Here is a 17,112-nt window from a genome sequence, read left to right as displayed (position 1 = left end):
CAATGTCTCTCAAGCTGAGGCTTGGCTCTGGGCTGATACAGTGCAGGAGTGTTTCCTGTCCAAGCTGCTGGAAGGTGACTCCAATAAAGTTATTTTTCGATATTAAATGATGCCTATCCCCACATCTGTGCCCCACCTCCGGGAAGCTTAGTGATTTCCTCTCATCAACTTATCCTCCAGGTAACTATTTCCATCTGCCCTTCTGCAGCCACTGCTTTTTTTCTTTCACATCTTTCTTCCTGGGGCTACTGAAAATCACTCTTTATCTTTCCCCTTTGCCTTCTGGGACAAGCCACCTCTTCCTCTATACCTCTGAATGGCAGCATCAGGTGATCTGAACCAGAGCTCCAGTCTCCAGGAAGGTTCTGAACTGGGGAAATCCTACAGATGTGTAAACACTTTACACTGATAACAAAACAGGCTTCTTTCCAAAAGCAACAGGAAAAAGCAGAAACCAAAAGCCTCTGGAAAAATAAAAGGAAAGAAAGGAGATAGGATGGTATCATGTTTCCTATAAGAAAGCCCTCCTTTATCATTTTATAAGATGATGATGATGATGGTGGTGGTGGTGGTGGTGGTGGTGGTGGTGGTGGTGGTGGTGGTAGTGGTGATGGTGATGATAGAGAAATGAAATGGAAAAGGGGGAGCCAATGAGCTAAGAAGTATGAGGGACAAAAATATGATGGCTCTAGCAGCCTCTGATCCCACTGACATGCTAAGTGGACACTAAGACAGGAGCTCTAGAGAAATTAACTCCAAATGTGAAGGCAGCTCTTTGCCCGTGGAAAGCCAGTGGAAAATAACTTAATATGTAGTCTCTTAATATTGTCTAAGGTGGTGGAAATATAGGATTTCTAAGTGGTTTTTGAGCCTTCACCCTGTACTTTCACCTATCAGGCAAGATAATTTTAAAGTACCTCCTTTACAAAGGTGGCCCCTGTATGTTTTGTTTCTACTTCTTTCCTATACTTTCATTTCTAATTTACTCCCATTCTCTTCAACCTCTTGAAGACCAGCTCTTCTTTGGATAGCCTGTGTGTCAAGGATAGTATATCCATTACGTCTCTCAAGTAGGACAACATATTTAAAGAGAGATACAGATGAGGGAAATATGGTCCACAGAGATGACGTGATTTCATGCCAGACATATGCCCTGTAATTGCTGTCATCATGAGTCAGAACAGGTTACCCTGTACCCCAAATTCTCCCCCTTCCTTAACGGTAGAAACACATTTGTCCTCTAGTTTTCCTTGTCCTTTAGCAACTGAGATATAAATTACTGCCTTCATTTTGTTTGCCTTTAAAGCCTCATTCCTTTTTTCATAATATTTTGAATTCCATGCAGCCATGATTATTCATGGGACACATAATGGGTGCCCATTCAATGGACACATAAAGGGCAAGACAGTTTTCAGACATCACCCAATATGGTCACTACCCTCAACAGCCATCTAGTCTAGTAGAGAAGAGACAAGAAAATGGAGACAGGCTACTCCAGAGTGAGAGATTTGATGCTGTTCTCTGAAAGCAAAATGAATTTAGTAGAGTGAATAATCCATATTCACAGAGATATCAGAGAGCGCCCCTTGAGAGATGTGATTTGTGCATTAGGAAGCCTAGGATAAAGAAAATCAAGCATGGGTTGACTATGTGATGCAACACTTCATTCAAAGACCCAGAGGCACCTATTACACAGCCATTGTCACCCAGATGGTGGAAGTAGAATGACTGTTAGGAGACTCTGTGCATTGCTGGAAAATGTTGAGAGTAGGAAGAAAGAAGTGGGTGGGCTTAGATCCTCTGCCAAAATGCTGATCATGTCAGATGCTAACATAGGCATTTGTGTAGATGCTAAGGTCCCAGTGCCCACAAAGGAGAGAAGACTGTGTGGGCCTCCTCTATTGATTTTGTTGGACACCCTCCATGTTCATTTGATGAGTATTAATGGCAGACGCACACTCAGAGTTACGGTGACCGCAATGATTCTCCAGGGAGAGTAGGGACTGTCCTTCCAAAATTAGCATATTTTATTCATTCTTGTCTCCTTTTCTTTCTCCTCTCTCCTGGCTTCATACATCATCTGACACTTAAAATACACATGTAATTAGAAATTACTCTTTATCATCCAGGAGCTTTGCCTGTGCCAAGGTACAGTGGGTACAGAAAGGTACAAGAAAGACAGGGGGGCAGGAGAATCGATGAGTACAAAGATAGTCAGATGCATGGAGAATCTGTTGAGCTGCTTATTGGAGTTTCTACCTGATTTCTAGATATGGGCATAGCCTTTAAATGTCCTTAAAGAACAATTAAAACTTGTGATAACTACCTTGAACTTTCCTCGGCAAGTGATGAAACTCAGAGCTTTAATAGTATTAGCATTAGGACTGTTATGCAACTTGCACACATGACAGTTAACTGCAAGGTCATATACCAACCAGCTGACCTCATATCCATCATTTCCTTTCCTTTAGTTTTCATGTTAATCATTATATAAATGAGAGATAACATCACAGATCTTTTAAGTGTTCAATACATATAAAGACTTAGCATGATACCTTATCTGTTATACAGTATTAATAGAGTTTATACCTTATGACATTTAAAATGCCATCTATAAATGTGTAAATACACACACACACATACACACACACACACACACACACACACACACTATAAAGAGGAGAGTGTTAGATAAACATCAATTGGTCCTTGCACTTGGTTCTGTATAAACTTAAAAATGTCATCTATTCTCTGTGTCTTACTGCCCTCACTACTGGTAAAGTCCAGGAAGTGGGAGGCAGTAATCTTCTGAAATCTTCCCAGTTCAGATATTAATTGTCTTTCTTTCTTCCAGAACACATGACAGGGATAGACAAGACTCATGGTTGAGACAGAAACACTGGCTTTCGAGCCCTTGCATCGTACTCTTCATGAGCAACCTTTTCCACTATTTCACCTTACAGATCATTCACTGACTGCTAATGGCAGTTGTATGCTTGAAGTTACGGCAATGGTCCAAGAGACAGTCTGTCTAAATGAACATCTTCCATCCCTTATTTCCCACTGTTTTCCTATCACCTTTCATAACATCCTTTACTTACAGTTCTAAATTGAAAGCATACTTTCTCATCCAGCATTTTTGTAAAACCAATAATTTGAAGGCTTTATTTTCATTTTTCAAAATTTTCTATAGGTGAAATGCCCATTCTTCTAACAGAAACTTTCTTGCATGTTTCATAGTCAAAATAAAAAAGAGCAAAACCTCATGTCATGAGGTGACAAATCTAATTCTTTGCCCTCTTAGTTCCTCTAGCTCTTACCTTGCCCTAGGGGTGGTCCCAGAGGCTCCATTAGTAATAGCCAGGGTTTCAGAGAGCTTTATCAAAGCTATTCTAGAGTATCCAGATATGGATTTTATCAGAGAATAATAACTTACCTGCATCTACTTCCATGCTTTATTTACTCATCTTTTTCTTTTGGGGCCACATAGGGCTGTATGACAAATGTTCTTATACCTCGCGTGATCGAGGATGGGTCATGGGCATTCACACCATCAGTGATCAAGGCAACAGAGATCCACGCTACTTTTTCTCCTTGAAGACAGACCGGGCCAGGAAAGTAACCACCATTGATGCCCATCGCAGCTACCTCCCGGGTCAGTGGGTGCACCTAGCTGCTACCTACGATGGGCGACTGATGAAGCTCTATATGAATGGTGCCCAGGTGGCGACCTCTGCGGAGCAAGTAGGTGGCATATTCAGCCCACTGACCCAGAAGTGTAAAGTGCTCATGTTGGGGGGCAGTGCTCTGAATCACAACTTCCGGGGCCATTGAACACTTCAGTCTATGGAAAGTAGCCAGAACCCAGCGAGAGATTCTATCCGACATGGAAACGCGTGGCCTCCACACCCCTCTACCTCAGCTCCTCCTCCAGGAGAACTGGGACAATGTGAAGCGCACTTGGTCCCCTATGAAGGATGGCCACAGCCCCCAGGTGGAATTCAGCAATGCACATGGCTTCCTGTTGGACACTAATTTGGAGCCCCCTCTTTGCGGGCAGACACTGTGTGACAACACAGAGGTCATCTCCAGTTACAATCAGCTCCCAAGTTTTCGGCAGCCCAAGGTGGTGCGCTATCGTGTGGTCAACATCTATGATGATCACCATGAAAACCCGACAGTGAGCTGGCAGCAGATCGACTTTCAGCACCAACAGCTGGCTGAGGCCTTCCAGCACTACAACATCTCCTGGGAGTTGGACGTACTAGATATAAACAGTTCCTCTCTGCGTCACCGCCTCATCCTGGCCAACTGTGACATCAGCAAGATTGGGGATGAAAAATGCGATCCTGAATGTAACCATACACTGACTGGCCATGACGGTGGCGACTGCCGGCAGCTGCGCTACCCTGCATTCATGAAGAAGCAGCAGAATGGGGTGTGTGACATGGACTGCAACTACGAAAGGTTTAATTTTGATGGTGGAGAGTGCTGTGACCCAGACATCACTGATGTCACTAAGACATGCTTTGATCCTGACTCTCCACACAGGTAAGACTTTCCTGGACAGATGTCCAGTTGAGAGCTCACTGTGATGTTCCTATTTGATAGATAAGATACCTAAGTTCCCTAGGGGTTTGTGGCATTTTCTAGTCTGTATAGCAGTCTTGTGAGCAACACAAGTTTATTTTTAAGGTTATCAAGGGGACCACATACATACATAGTCCTTTATGAGACTACTTGCTCAGTGCTTCCATTGACTATGAAGAAGGCCTTAAAATCCTGTTCTCTCAAAGAGGTCAGGGTTAAGTTGGGGGCCATGCACTGAATGCAAATAGCTGATGGACTGTACGTGGTAGTGTTTGTTAAATCTGCCACAACCAATTCAGTAGTTTCTGGCCATAGGCTACCATTTAAAGCTAACTCAGTTAAAAGTAAACAGGACTGTTTTTGTTTTTTAATTTTACTTATTGCTTTATATTTATACATTTGTACTTATTACTTTTACTTTGTAAAGAAAACCAGAAGCACCTGATGTAATCTCAATTACTTAAGAGAGAGACACAGGTGATTTTAATTTCAAGAACTTCCTGGGCTACAGAATGAGTTCAAGGCCAGCCTGGGAAAATTTGTGAGACCTTATCTCAAAATAAAAGAAGGGAAGGCTTATAGCTCAGTGGTAGAGCATTTGCCTAGTGAGTATAAGACTCTGGATATGTTCAGTCTTTAGCAACACACACACACACACACACACACACACACACACACACACCCCACAAATGGATGCACATGAGGATAAAACTGTAAGAGGTAAAACTCAATTATTTCATTATCCAATTTGCCACATGGCGTTTGTGGCTTTTGTGCTGGACAAAATGATGCAGAAATCTTGCACTGTCAGGCCTAGTTCGGTGGATGCTGAGTTGGTAGACCTTGGGCCACTCAGGACCTTGGGTATGGATCCCAGATCTATCACTTAACTCACTTTTTGATCTCATAAAGACTCTTCCTGGATCTGTATGATGGATATGAGAATGTGATTACTTTTTAAGTTGCAGAAGTCAGAGAGATGGCGCAGGAAACTCCATTCTCTACACCAGTGGCCTGAACCTTAGTAGATCTCAATAAGTATATTTACCTAAGGAAAGGCAGAAGTAGTCAGGGAGGACCACATGAAGCATACACCTTATGACTTGAGTGTGTCAAGGAGAGTTCTTTTGGGCAGGTGGAAATTCACCAAGGTCTTCCAAAGCAGTGATAGTGGGAAACACAACTGAGGATCTCCAGATATCTACCATGGATAATAAATATGCACTGTTCTTAATATTCATGCTAAAACACAAACATTATCTTTTTGTTAGGTAAAGGTAGCTGTATGAGATGACAGATCTGATTATTATTTTCACTATCATAATCTTTTCCCTGTGTTTCTATCCCATGAAGACATTATAAACCTTAAATCTTACAACAATATTTACTTTTAACAACAGCAACAAAAATAATAGAAGGCATTGGAGAGATGGCTCAGAGGATAAGTGAAAACAGGATGACCTGAGTTCAGATCCCCAGCACCTATGTAGGTATCATGCACAGTCATTCATGAACACAGCCTTTGCCTTACAGGGCAGAGCAGACAAATTCTGGGAGCTCTCTAGCCAGCCACCTTAGAAAAATGGTAAACTTCAAGTTCAGTGGGAGATGCTTTGTCAAAAACAAGGTGAAGGATGATGACATAGAATACTAGATATTATCATCTATTTTATATTTGCACATGCACACACACAGAGGCATGCATGCACATACACAAGTGCTTGTGTGTGTGTGTGTGTGTGTGTGTGTGTGTGTGTGTGTGTACAAAGAACAGGTATAATTTTGACATCAATCAAAGATTAGACTGGGTCAGGAACAGTGAATTTCTCCTTTATTATTCCTGAGTAGTAGGAAGGAAAGAGGTCTGCTGTTGAAGACCTCAGAGTCTGCCCTAGCTGCTGACTAGAACCAGCAGTCCCAGCATACAGCAGGGTAAGCTGCATTTCCCATGGGACTTTCAGTTTGCAGTCAGGGAAAGTGTCAACACCCACTTTCCTGTTTTTCTCAGGTTCATGGGGAACTTTTCCACTCTGTCCAATACACAGAACCCTGGACTTGCTGATGGCTTCAACACATTTGCAGACATATGCAGGTTTTCTGCTGATACTTCTCTTTCTCTCTCAAAAGAGCAAGGGCCTCCCTTGCATAGACAAATACCTATGTTCAGAGAAATGGGGATTCTGGCAGGAGAATGTCCTGCCTGGCAGAAACTCAAAGAGCATGCATGGCAGCTCAGCCTGCTCGTGCACAGAGGGCTCCTGGGCACTCACTTGTTATACAAAGGAAGATGTAGGGTATGGCTAGTCCCTTCCAGGTCACTTCTGCTCACATTTGGTTCTCAGAAGAAATTGACAAAGGAGACAAGATGGGAGCTAGTATGTTCATGTGTGTGATGGAAAATAATGGGACTTTAGAGAATTCAACATGCATGATTCAGTAAAATCACTTGGCAAATGGAAAATCCGGGTTTTCTGTGACCAGTGTAGAGGGTTCTACTAAGCTCAGCTTACATGAAAGAAATTCGTATGTTCGAAGGCAGAGTCAGTAGGAAGGAGAATGAGCACAGCTGAAAGTAATACATACACCAATCCAATTAACTATCTCTGATTCCTGTGACAAATCATTACTCAGCATCTGCCCAGGGCCAAGAGGCAGGGACTCCAACCTTGTTTAACTTAAAGGAAACCCAGATTCTGAAAGACGGAGGGATACATTGCAAAAGTTATCCTGCTAAAGTGTGGAAGAGTTGAACTCAAACCTAGGCTTACTAACTCTAAAGCCATTGAATGGGGACTATGTTTCAATTCAAAAAACAATTAGATAACATTAAAGGACCGGGGAGCTGCTGGGGTAGCTTTTACAAAGCTTTGGGAGAAGTTTGATGGTTGTGATGGAGTCAGAACTGAAGGTAACTGGCGTTTTCAGAGTCCCGTGCTAGCATACTGCGACCATGGGGCCCCAGGTTCCAGATAACTCAAAATCAGCAGACAACACTGGCAGATTCCAAAGGCCTCCTCTTTTCTCATCACGAGACTGCATGCTCCAAATGTCTATGCACGGCCATGTGCCAGCAGTGTGACCACTCAAGCCAGGGGCTGTTTATTTGCTGCCTGGGAAAACTGTGTGCCCGGAGTGAGCCCCAACAGGCCCTGTGTCATCATGAATAAGCTGGGGTTATTGGGTTCTGGCTGAATCAGCTCTCCTGTGTGCAGAAAGAAACCTGTGGAAGGTTTCAGAGGAATACACACTTTGTGACTTTGAACAAATGAGAAGGTTGAGGGAGGAGAGGAAAAGAGAGAAAAGAGAGAAAGTATAAAGGGACAAGAGGAAGGAGGCAACTGCAACATGAGTTATGAAAACCAGGCTGCTGTTGTTTAGGTGACTTTTAATGAAGTGCTAGGTTAAAACAAAATAAAACTCATTTAGGGCATTCTCTCTCTCTCTCTCTCTAGCTCTCGCTCTCGCTCTCACTCTGCTCTGCTCTGCTCTTGTCTTTTCTCTATCTGTCTAGCTCTATTTTCTCCATCAGTTCTTTTCATGTGTCTATTATTACTGCTTTTATATCTCTGGTTGTTTAAAAACTATTATTGCTCTTATTATTAAAATCACTATTATTTGTGTGTATGAATATGTGTATACCATGTGTGCATTTGATTACAGAAACTGCACAGTTATAAGTCATCCCCCATGGATGCTGAGAACTGGATTCAGATCATGTCTAACAGCAAGTGCTCTTAACTGCTGAATCAATTTCCCTCCTCTCCATCTTTTAAAACTCTTACTATTTATTTGAGGATTTCACATATGCATAGAATATATTTTGAACATATTCACTACTCAGTTCCCACTTAACCTCTCCCATATCCATACCCCACTCCATCCTAACTTTCTCCTCCTCCTCCTTCTCTCTCTCTCCTCTTCCCTCTCTCCCCTCTCCCCCTTCCCACACACACACACACACACACACACACACACACACACACACACACACACATACACACACATCCCAAAGAGTGCAGAGTGCAGTCTCTGCTGGCCATGTACCATGTACTCATGGCTATCCTGCTCTTCATTATAATGTGGTTGACCTAATAAGGACCATACCCTTAAAGAAAATGTACTCTCCCATGCCCAAGGTTTAATCAGTTATTAATGACTCCTCAGTTAGGAGTGAGGGCTCGTGACCCCCATCCCCAGTCATGCATAGGCAGACAATCACAGCTGCTGTGAGTTCATGAGTGCACATGCAGTCCTATGATGTTTAGAACAGTTTCATTCTAGTCTTTCCTGACTCCTGGGTGTTAAGAACTTGCTCTCCTTTTCTATGATGATATCTGAAACTTAGGGGGAGGGATGTGCTATTCACCCTTCATTGTCACTGAGCCTTCCACAGGTAATTATTTGTACTTTGGCTAATTATGAATTTCTTTGTTAAATCCCTTCCTATGCTCAAAGAAACTTCTCTGATGAGTTCTCGAGCTATACAAACCTAAGGGTAGAGAGTTACAGATTTGGAGAACATTTTAATACTATGTCCTTTAGCAACATAGCAATAGTAAATTTATCCCTATGGTCTATGAACTCCACACACATGAGTTCTTAGCCAGGTCTACAGTATCAGTCTCGCATTGTGTCCCATAGGATAAGTTAGTTGCTCACATAACATCCATACACTCCCATGATTGTGTCTTGCTTTACTGGTAACTCACAGAGTTCACAACTAGGTAAGATAGTTGAAGACTTTCCCTTTATCAGCTACAACAACACTTTATGAAAGGTGGAAGCTGACTTTAAACCGCCATTCTTACTTGATAACAAAAGGGAAGATTATTCTATATCTCATCTGACACTGGGATTTAAAATACAAGGAATTAGTGTATGTAGGGGAAAGGAGGCAGATACCTGGAACAACCATGATTTCATCGAGCATCCAGGAATAACCATCCCCTAGAGAAGTCACAGTCAGGGTCCTGGAGTGAAACAGATGGTACATTCAAAGAGAATGGTAAAGGAAAGTTGAAGGAGGAATGATGTTGAAGTGACAACTACTTACAATGCTATATACAGTATTTTAAAAAAAATACTAGCAACCTTCTCTCTTCACTTCATGCTCATCACACACAAAGAGACATTTTTACTTTTCTTTAGTAGAGAGAAAATGAGTGGGCAGTTGTTGTAACTACAAATTGTGGCTGGATTGAAAGGCTTTCCAAGTCTGGCTGTGACTTTTATAAAAGAAAAGATGCCTCCTGACCAGAAGCAAACTAGAGGAATGAATGTTACTTTTCTCTTCTGACTTACTCATGTAACATATAGAGGCCACTTCCCTGAGGTACAGAACAGCTGGTGGCATCTCAAAGAGCAGACAGGAATGTCCAGAGCAGAGAGAAAGCCAGACCATGCTGAAGGTAGACAGAGAGAGTCCGGGAGGATGTAAGCCACTGGAAAAGAAAGGCAAGACAATTAAAAGGCCGTCTATTCAAAGAGGGAATCAAAATAGTTGCTCTTTTTTCTCACACAGAACTTTGTTACCTAGTATCACTTCCCTTCTTCCATTCCTATTCCTCATCCTCTCTCTCTCTCTCTCTCTCTCTCTCTCTCTCTCTCTCTCTTTTTTTTCACTTCCGCTCTTCACTTTCTTTAACAGTATAGATATGCGACACATTCCATTATTGCCAATCAATCCCTGCCCCTGTGGCATCATCACCTCCTTGGTAAAACTCACTAGCAATTGCTGTACTGAGTTCACTACTACAGGGGAATACCCCACAATACCAATGTGGGGTCATTAATTCTCCAGGAGCATGGATAGCCTTTCTAAGTGAATAGTCAGGTAGAGATAGACACAAGTGAGCCTCGGTCATTCTTCCCAAGGTAGACATAAGCCAGGTAGGCAACTCGAGTTTTGCATTTTAGTTGTCTTGTTGGGAGACAAGTTTCTCAATTCTCTTCTTTGGAGCCCACAATCTCCCCACCCCACCTCTACAAAATGATCACGTGAATTACACTAGCAGCCATGGACATCTATTTACATAAACTGAATGGGACAAAGGGACTGTTCTGCCACTACTGGCTCATAGGGATATGTTGCTTTGTTTTCATGTGTGTGTGTGTGTGTGTGTGTGTGGTTTGTATTTAGGATGTGTGTATTTAGGATATGTGTGCGTGTTTGGTGGTGGTACTTATATGTGTGTGATGTGTATAGTGCATATGTGGTATATATCTGAGGTGTGTATGTGTGGTAGTGGTGCGTGCTTGTGTGTGTGATTGTGGGACTAAAAACTGTGCCAAGAGCTTATTTCATATTCCCGTACCATTTCAGCTCCTCAAAATTCCTGCTAACAATTGTCCCAATGTCTTAGAAGCTGATAGTTCAAGACTTGAAAGTTCATATCCAGCAAACATTTCCTACCCATATTTCGTTAAATCTTTAATAGCCAGAACACAGTGACAAATGCTTCAGGATTTCAAGACAAAATCTCTTGTCTTTCCAGGAGTTTGTATTTTGCCTTTTAAGGGTCTGTTATTGCAATCATCTCAGGGATGGACCAGAAGGCAGAGTATTCATTTTCAATTGAAGTATCAAGACTGTAAGTTCCCATACTATCTGAGAAAAGGAAGAACCACCGTGGTTTTGAGAACTTAGGGAAATCTTCATGATGTGGTAGGGACAAACAAGGTTCGCAGCATGGTCAGTCTTGGCAATAGCAGAAAAGAGATTATGGGGAGAAGAGACAGGTTGTGCCGTACAGCAACTAAGGCTGAGATGGGGAGATAGAGGCAGAGAGCAAGAAAGGGATCGTTGGGACTCCATGCATGTGGATGTTCCAATTTGCTCCTCAGTTGAACATCTCAAAGAATCAGCGTGATTAGGAAGAAATAAAAATCCAGGGGAAACACATTGTGTCCTTGGCTGGAAAGTTTCTTAGCTATGCAATCTTGGGCCAGTCTCTTAAACTCTGAGTCTCCATTTTCACATCTACTGAAAGAAATAATATCTGATGGCACACACCATATATTATTTTATGTGGCCATGGGGCTCATATAAAAGTAATATAACAGGGAGTCCTGGGAAGAGTTAACCAGTTTGCAGTGTAAAAGAGCATTGTTATTTTGGGTTTTCTTTTTAGTAACTTCGTTCATTCTTTTCCAGTAATCCTGTAAGAGAAATTACTTGGAATCTTATAATCAGAATATCAGGGTTTATTTAACGTGACTAATATTCATTACAGCAATAATAGGAGTCAGGACTGGTGTAGTGGAAAAAATATGCATGCTGGAGACTGACCAGGGTTTGAATCTTGGCTTCACTCTGCCCTAGCTGTCTGACCTTGGCTCATTGTTCAGTAAGAGTTGGTTTCTCATCCATTAAAATTAGGTGATAACAGCTATCCTGTGACATGTCAGAAAACATAAGTAAAATGACTACCATGGGACTCTTGGTTTTGATTCCGGCACATAGTAGGTACTGTAGGTGTTCATCCCATTTCTTCCATGCACACATAGACTGCCTGCCTGTCAGCATTTATTTCACAGAGACTGCATTCCGACAGGCTCTTAACAAAGACTGGAGCAAACTGCAGTATACAAACTGAGAGCATTTAACCAGATTACTTTCATTCTTAAAATACTTTCTTTTAAGGACTGGCCACAGAACTGGTGCTGTTATGTAAAGACCACATCACTTATATCAAACTGATCCTGTTTGTTCACTAGTTTATTTGACAATTACCCCAAATGTCTAGCTGTATTAGAAGATATATTGCACCACAAACTACTACATGCAGTGCTGGCAATAGTCATGAAGAGGCACAAGCCAGTTTGGTGGATGTTACTAGATGTTTTTATCATGAATGCTTTAATGTTGAAACACAGTAAACCTGAGCACGCACATTGATGTGCCTGGTCTAATTTTCTCTAATGTAACCTTGAGTTTTCTTGAAGCTGAGGAAAGTTCAACTTCATTCGAAGTTTCCACCTGAGAGAATTCTGTGCCATTTTAGTCACTGAAAGGAGGATGAAAGGGAAACTGGAATTAACAAAGACTATCTAGGGCTCTGAAACATTAGGAGAGCAGGAAGCTCAAAGCAGTGAGCTGTGTGAAACAGCAAGTTTGAGAGACCAAGCACATTTTTAATATACTTTCACTAACCCAACTGATACCATTGTAGCCCTGTGTAGCTGCATCCTATGAGAAATCAGGATAGAAGGAACAATCTGCTTTGCTGTTTAGATTTGATGAAGTGCCACCATAGCATACGATTCACATTTTGGGGTAGCACCTGGCATGACATGAGCACTACAAATAACAATGAGTTTCCAGCTGTTGTTTGGGAATTTCCCTTCCCTAGGAAATCTTCTGATGTCTTTTCTCCATATCCTATGCTCACCTGCTTCTCAATTCTGCAACCTCTTACTAGACTTCCATGGCTAGAGTAAGGGTCAGAAATGTTTGAATCCATCACTGCCACCATTCGACTTTTAGCACCTCTGAGTTCCATATATTTTTTAGATTTGTATCTTTAAATTCTAAGAGCCTTTTACAGACTAAATGCTAATGTATTCCTCTTCTGGAGAGATAAGCAGCATAGCATGCCACACTAAGACTGTACAGTCTGAGGATCACTGGGTATTTGTGAAGTCAAGGAGCTAAAGGCCAGAAAGATACCCATCGTGATGTCAGGACCAAACCTTGCAAGTTGCCTCCTGGTAACAGGCAGCCCAGCATGGAGGAGCTTTCAGTATGAGAGTATCTGAGAGACTCTGTCTTTTACTCCTTTCATAGGTTCAATGTGCATTCCCATGTACAGTTCCCTGGACAGATGGGAATACTGGATGCCCTTTTGAAGGCCTCACTAGGAGACTGTTGGGGATTTTCCATCTTAACTTTGGCAAACTCAGCACTCTCCCTTCCCTTTCTCAATCCACTGGTGACACTGACAGCCTATGACAGCCTCAGCACTTGGTCAAATTCCCTTCCAGTTAGGAAACATAGCCAATGAGGCTGTAAGGGAAGGTGGACCTACAAACAATGTATTTCATTTTAGTGTGGGGAGGGGCACTTTCCCAATGAAATCGCAGTTCAGCATCATCCTGCAAATCACCACTGGGCGTTTCCTACCACCTTTGAGGGAATCTCCACACCTCCTCTCTCACTTTCTGTAAACACCAAACTAGTGAACTAACATGTAAACACAGAGACCTTTTTCTCCTAGATTTGTTTGCCTAAGTAGCACAAGTTTGCCTGTCCCTATTGAGGAGAACCTTCTGCTTTACTCTTTCGTCCTCTGCTTCTCTGTCCTGCTTTTTTCTGTGCTCTAGGTCGTATTAGTGGTCTGGTGGTAAAACAGCAGGGAGAACACTGTCTCCATTTTATGTTTCTGGTATTTGTAATTCCAGCCTTTCGTGAGTTCAGACAGTCAACTGCAGCCCTTAGCCTTGAGCTTGACTTCTGACTACTGAACTATTTTTTATGGCCATAGAGGGCAATGGTAACTGTAACACCATTAAGCACGCAGTGTCTCCGCATCCTACGCAGGGTGTAGGAGATTCACAAGGGAAGTCTTTTCCCAAGTGGATTCCTGGTAGAAAAACACAATTTGCCTGCGGTTTGGCCATACAAATAAAAGAAGGAAACTGGATTCTTCCAGTAACACAGTGGCCAGCATGAAGTCCAACACTTCTTCACTCTCATTTAAAATCCTTTGTGTGCAAAATGGGACAATTCAAGGTCTCTTCTTTGTTAGATCAAGTCATTCTCAAACCAGGTTTTGCAATTCTGGTTCCTATGCACTGAAGCTGATTGGGAGAAGATAGATGTACTGGTACAAATGAAAGATCTGATGCCTTCAAAAGGCGCAGGCGAAGTTGCATGTAGACACTGACAAAACTAGAGACATAAGAGACAGTTTCTTCCTTCAGAGAGTTTCCCAGATTCTATGTCTCATTAGGGACAATGTGTCCAGCACACCAGGAAAGGAAGCTATGATAGATGACAAGGTGAAAACCCTGTTACTATCCCTTGGATCTTAGTGGTGACACCTGGGACCAATGCATGTTTTCTACTTCATTTTTCCTCAAGCTCTATGTATAGCATCCATTTTTCCAAAAGTCAACTTGAATTTAATGGTACTTTCAAAGAGCTTGACATCCAATGTCATTTTTCCAATATCCTTTCTCCAAACTTGAACTTTGTGGTCACATGACCCTGTGGAAGACATCGCTGCTTTAGCCCCAGGAAAGACAAAATATGGAAAAGTTATTAGGTTTGTTAAAGGTCACCAACAGAGATCTACACCTACCGTTGTGATTGCATTATTCTCCCTTCAAATACATTTGTTATTTGCCTAAGATTATGTGACTCATATGGAACCATGGTCCAGACTAAATTCCAGATGCTCTCTTATTGACAACTACTGGTGATGATGTAATTCTTGATTTATCCTTCCTAAACTCAGTGGTATTTAGTTAGCCTTCCCATCTGTTATAGGGCACACATGGCTAAAACTGGAGCTATAACACACAGAGTCTTAGGTACAACTTCTCGTACCTAAGGCATCATGGCTACTACATGAAAAATGTTTTGTCTTTGTTTAATTGTTATTTCAATGAGAAAGACAAACCCCAGGACCATTTTAGAGCTATGCATATTTCTTTCAATGTGGTCAACTTTACTATTTATCAATTGTGGTTTGAGTTCTACAGGAAGGAAGTTAGATGGTGGGAAGAGAAAGCTGTGAATCCTGGAACTCCATAGTTTTGTTGTGAAAGCAATAGTTTGGCACAAATTGTCATATTGCTGTAATGGTACTTTTTAAACATAATATTATGCTTTAAGGTATTATGTTTTCCTATGTAACCAGGGATACTTTAAATTTTATAGGCTGCTCTGAAAATTATTGAACTCTGAGCTCCTGGTACTATCAAAAAAGTATTGCCTAACTATAAGAAAAGACTAGAGAAAGAAAGGCTCATTTGTGTATGTGTGAATGAGTGTACTTATTGTGTATGGCGTTGAGCAATGACTATACAACATTGAACAGTACACAAAGCCAGGCATGAACATGCCATGTTAACATTTACTATAAATGAGTAGCTATGTGAATAAATGCTGTTATAAAGAAGATCCGGGTTCTGAGAAGGCACAGGATGGCTTCTAGACAGGGCAGAGTCCTGAATCATGAGTCACACTAATCAAATATGTGTAGTGGAGCTGGAATAACAACCAGGTGTCTTCTGCACTTGTCTTCTACCCAAGTCATTTCTAAAGCTGATATTCAAAGTTAAAAGAGAAAACTAGCAGCTATGTAGTTCTAAATAAGATGTATCCATTAGAAGAGTAGAATCTTTTATTCTGTGAAAATTCTTAGCATTCAGGTACCTTTCATGATTTGAGAGACATTATTGTTAATTGCTTGTCTTTCGCCATATTTTAATGCCTTCTTTATCTTATGAAGATTATTAACCTCTACTTACTTGTTTGCATTTTTTTAATAATCCAAATTTCTGATCCACCTGCCCCTGCCAAATTTCTAATCAACCCTCTACTGCCTCCACCCACTAGACTCAATATGACACCTCCTCTAATCCAAATATTCACACCTTTCCCCTTGCACCTACCATGGGCTCATCATGACACCTATAAGTGAGAGGACCTATGAAAAGAGGACTTAATTCGCCTAGTCATAGTATCTTCACATGTACACAGGAAAGAGTCTTAATTTGACTTTACAAGTTTTGTAAAACTTCAAACGAATAGTATTTTTGAAAGTATATCAGCAGGGTTAGTAGATAGAAAACTCCCTAAGGTTATTAATAATCTCACTGTACTATTCTTGTTGGTGTTATTGTCCTCTACTTAATTTACTTCATTCATAAAACCTCTAGATTTTTACAGTATCAATCTTTTCTCTTTCCATATTTTTATCACCAGTATATGGTAGAATCTCAATGAATGCTGATAGTTGAAAGTTGAAATGAATGAATGAATGAATGAATGAATGAATGGTGCATGGAGAAGAAGGAAGTTGGGACATAAAAAGGATGAAGGCAGACAGCAAGGAATGGATGGGAGAAAATGAGGAGTAAATGAAAGAATGTCTTGTTCAATAAATGAATGAAAGAATAATCAGTTTTTCAATTATCTTTGTTGCTATTATATTTGTCTTGCCTAGAGTTCAAACTTCCATATAAAAGCTATTATTTCAGAAAGTGAACATAAGATTCCAAAATTTAGTAGACATTCCAAGAAGTGTGTGTGTGTGTGTGTGTGTGTGTGTGTGTGTGTGTGAGTTTTGATAAAGAAGAGAGGCAAACTTAGTCATTTATAATGATCAAACTAAAATAAATTCCAGATCATTAGGGCCCTTGGGATAAGACACAAAATTCAGGTTTTAGAACCAGTCACAGATTGGGGAAAGCTTGTTATTTGGAAGAAGAATATGGACACAATAAGCATTCTGAGGTTTATCTTGCTTTGGTGGCCTGCCTTGTACAGCTTTGATCTTTAGATTTGATAATCAT

The 17,112-nt window shown here is 41.2% G+C and overlaps 1 protein-coding gene across 1 annotated transcript in view; it reads left to right on the top strand.

Annotated features, from left to right (window-relative positions):
* The first annotated feature begins 3,515 nt into the window (after nt 1-3,515).
* Nucleotides 3,516-17,112, top strand: part of Pappa (pappalysin 1) — a 188,462-nt gene continuing 174,865 nt past the window's right edge. Inside the window, 2 exon segments of the mRNA XM_032902919.1 lie at nt 3,516-3,830; nt 3,832-4,551. Coding sequence (XP_032758810.1) covers nt 3,538-3,830; nt 3,832-4,551 — 1,013 coding nt within the window. The 5' untranslated portion in view covers nt 3,516-3,537.

Source organism: Rattus rattus, chromosome 1, assembly GCF_011064425.1.
Source record: "Rattus rattus isolate New Zealand chromosome 1, Rrattus_CSIRO_v1, whole genome shotgun sequence".
NCBI classification, from domain to species: domain Eukaryota; kingdom Metazoa; phylum Chordata; class Mammalia; order Rodentia; family Muridae; genus Rattus; species Rattus rattus.
The sequence above is the reverse complement of the archived record's forward strand: the minus strand, read 5'-3'. Positions and strand labels throughout refer to the sequence as shown.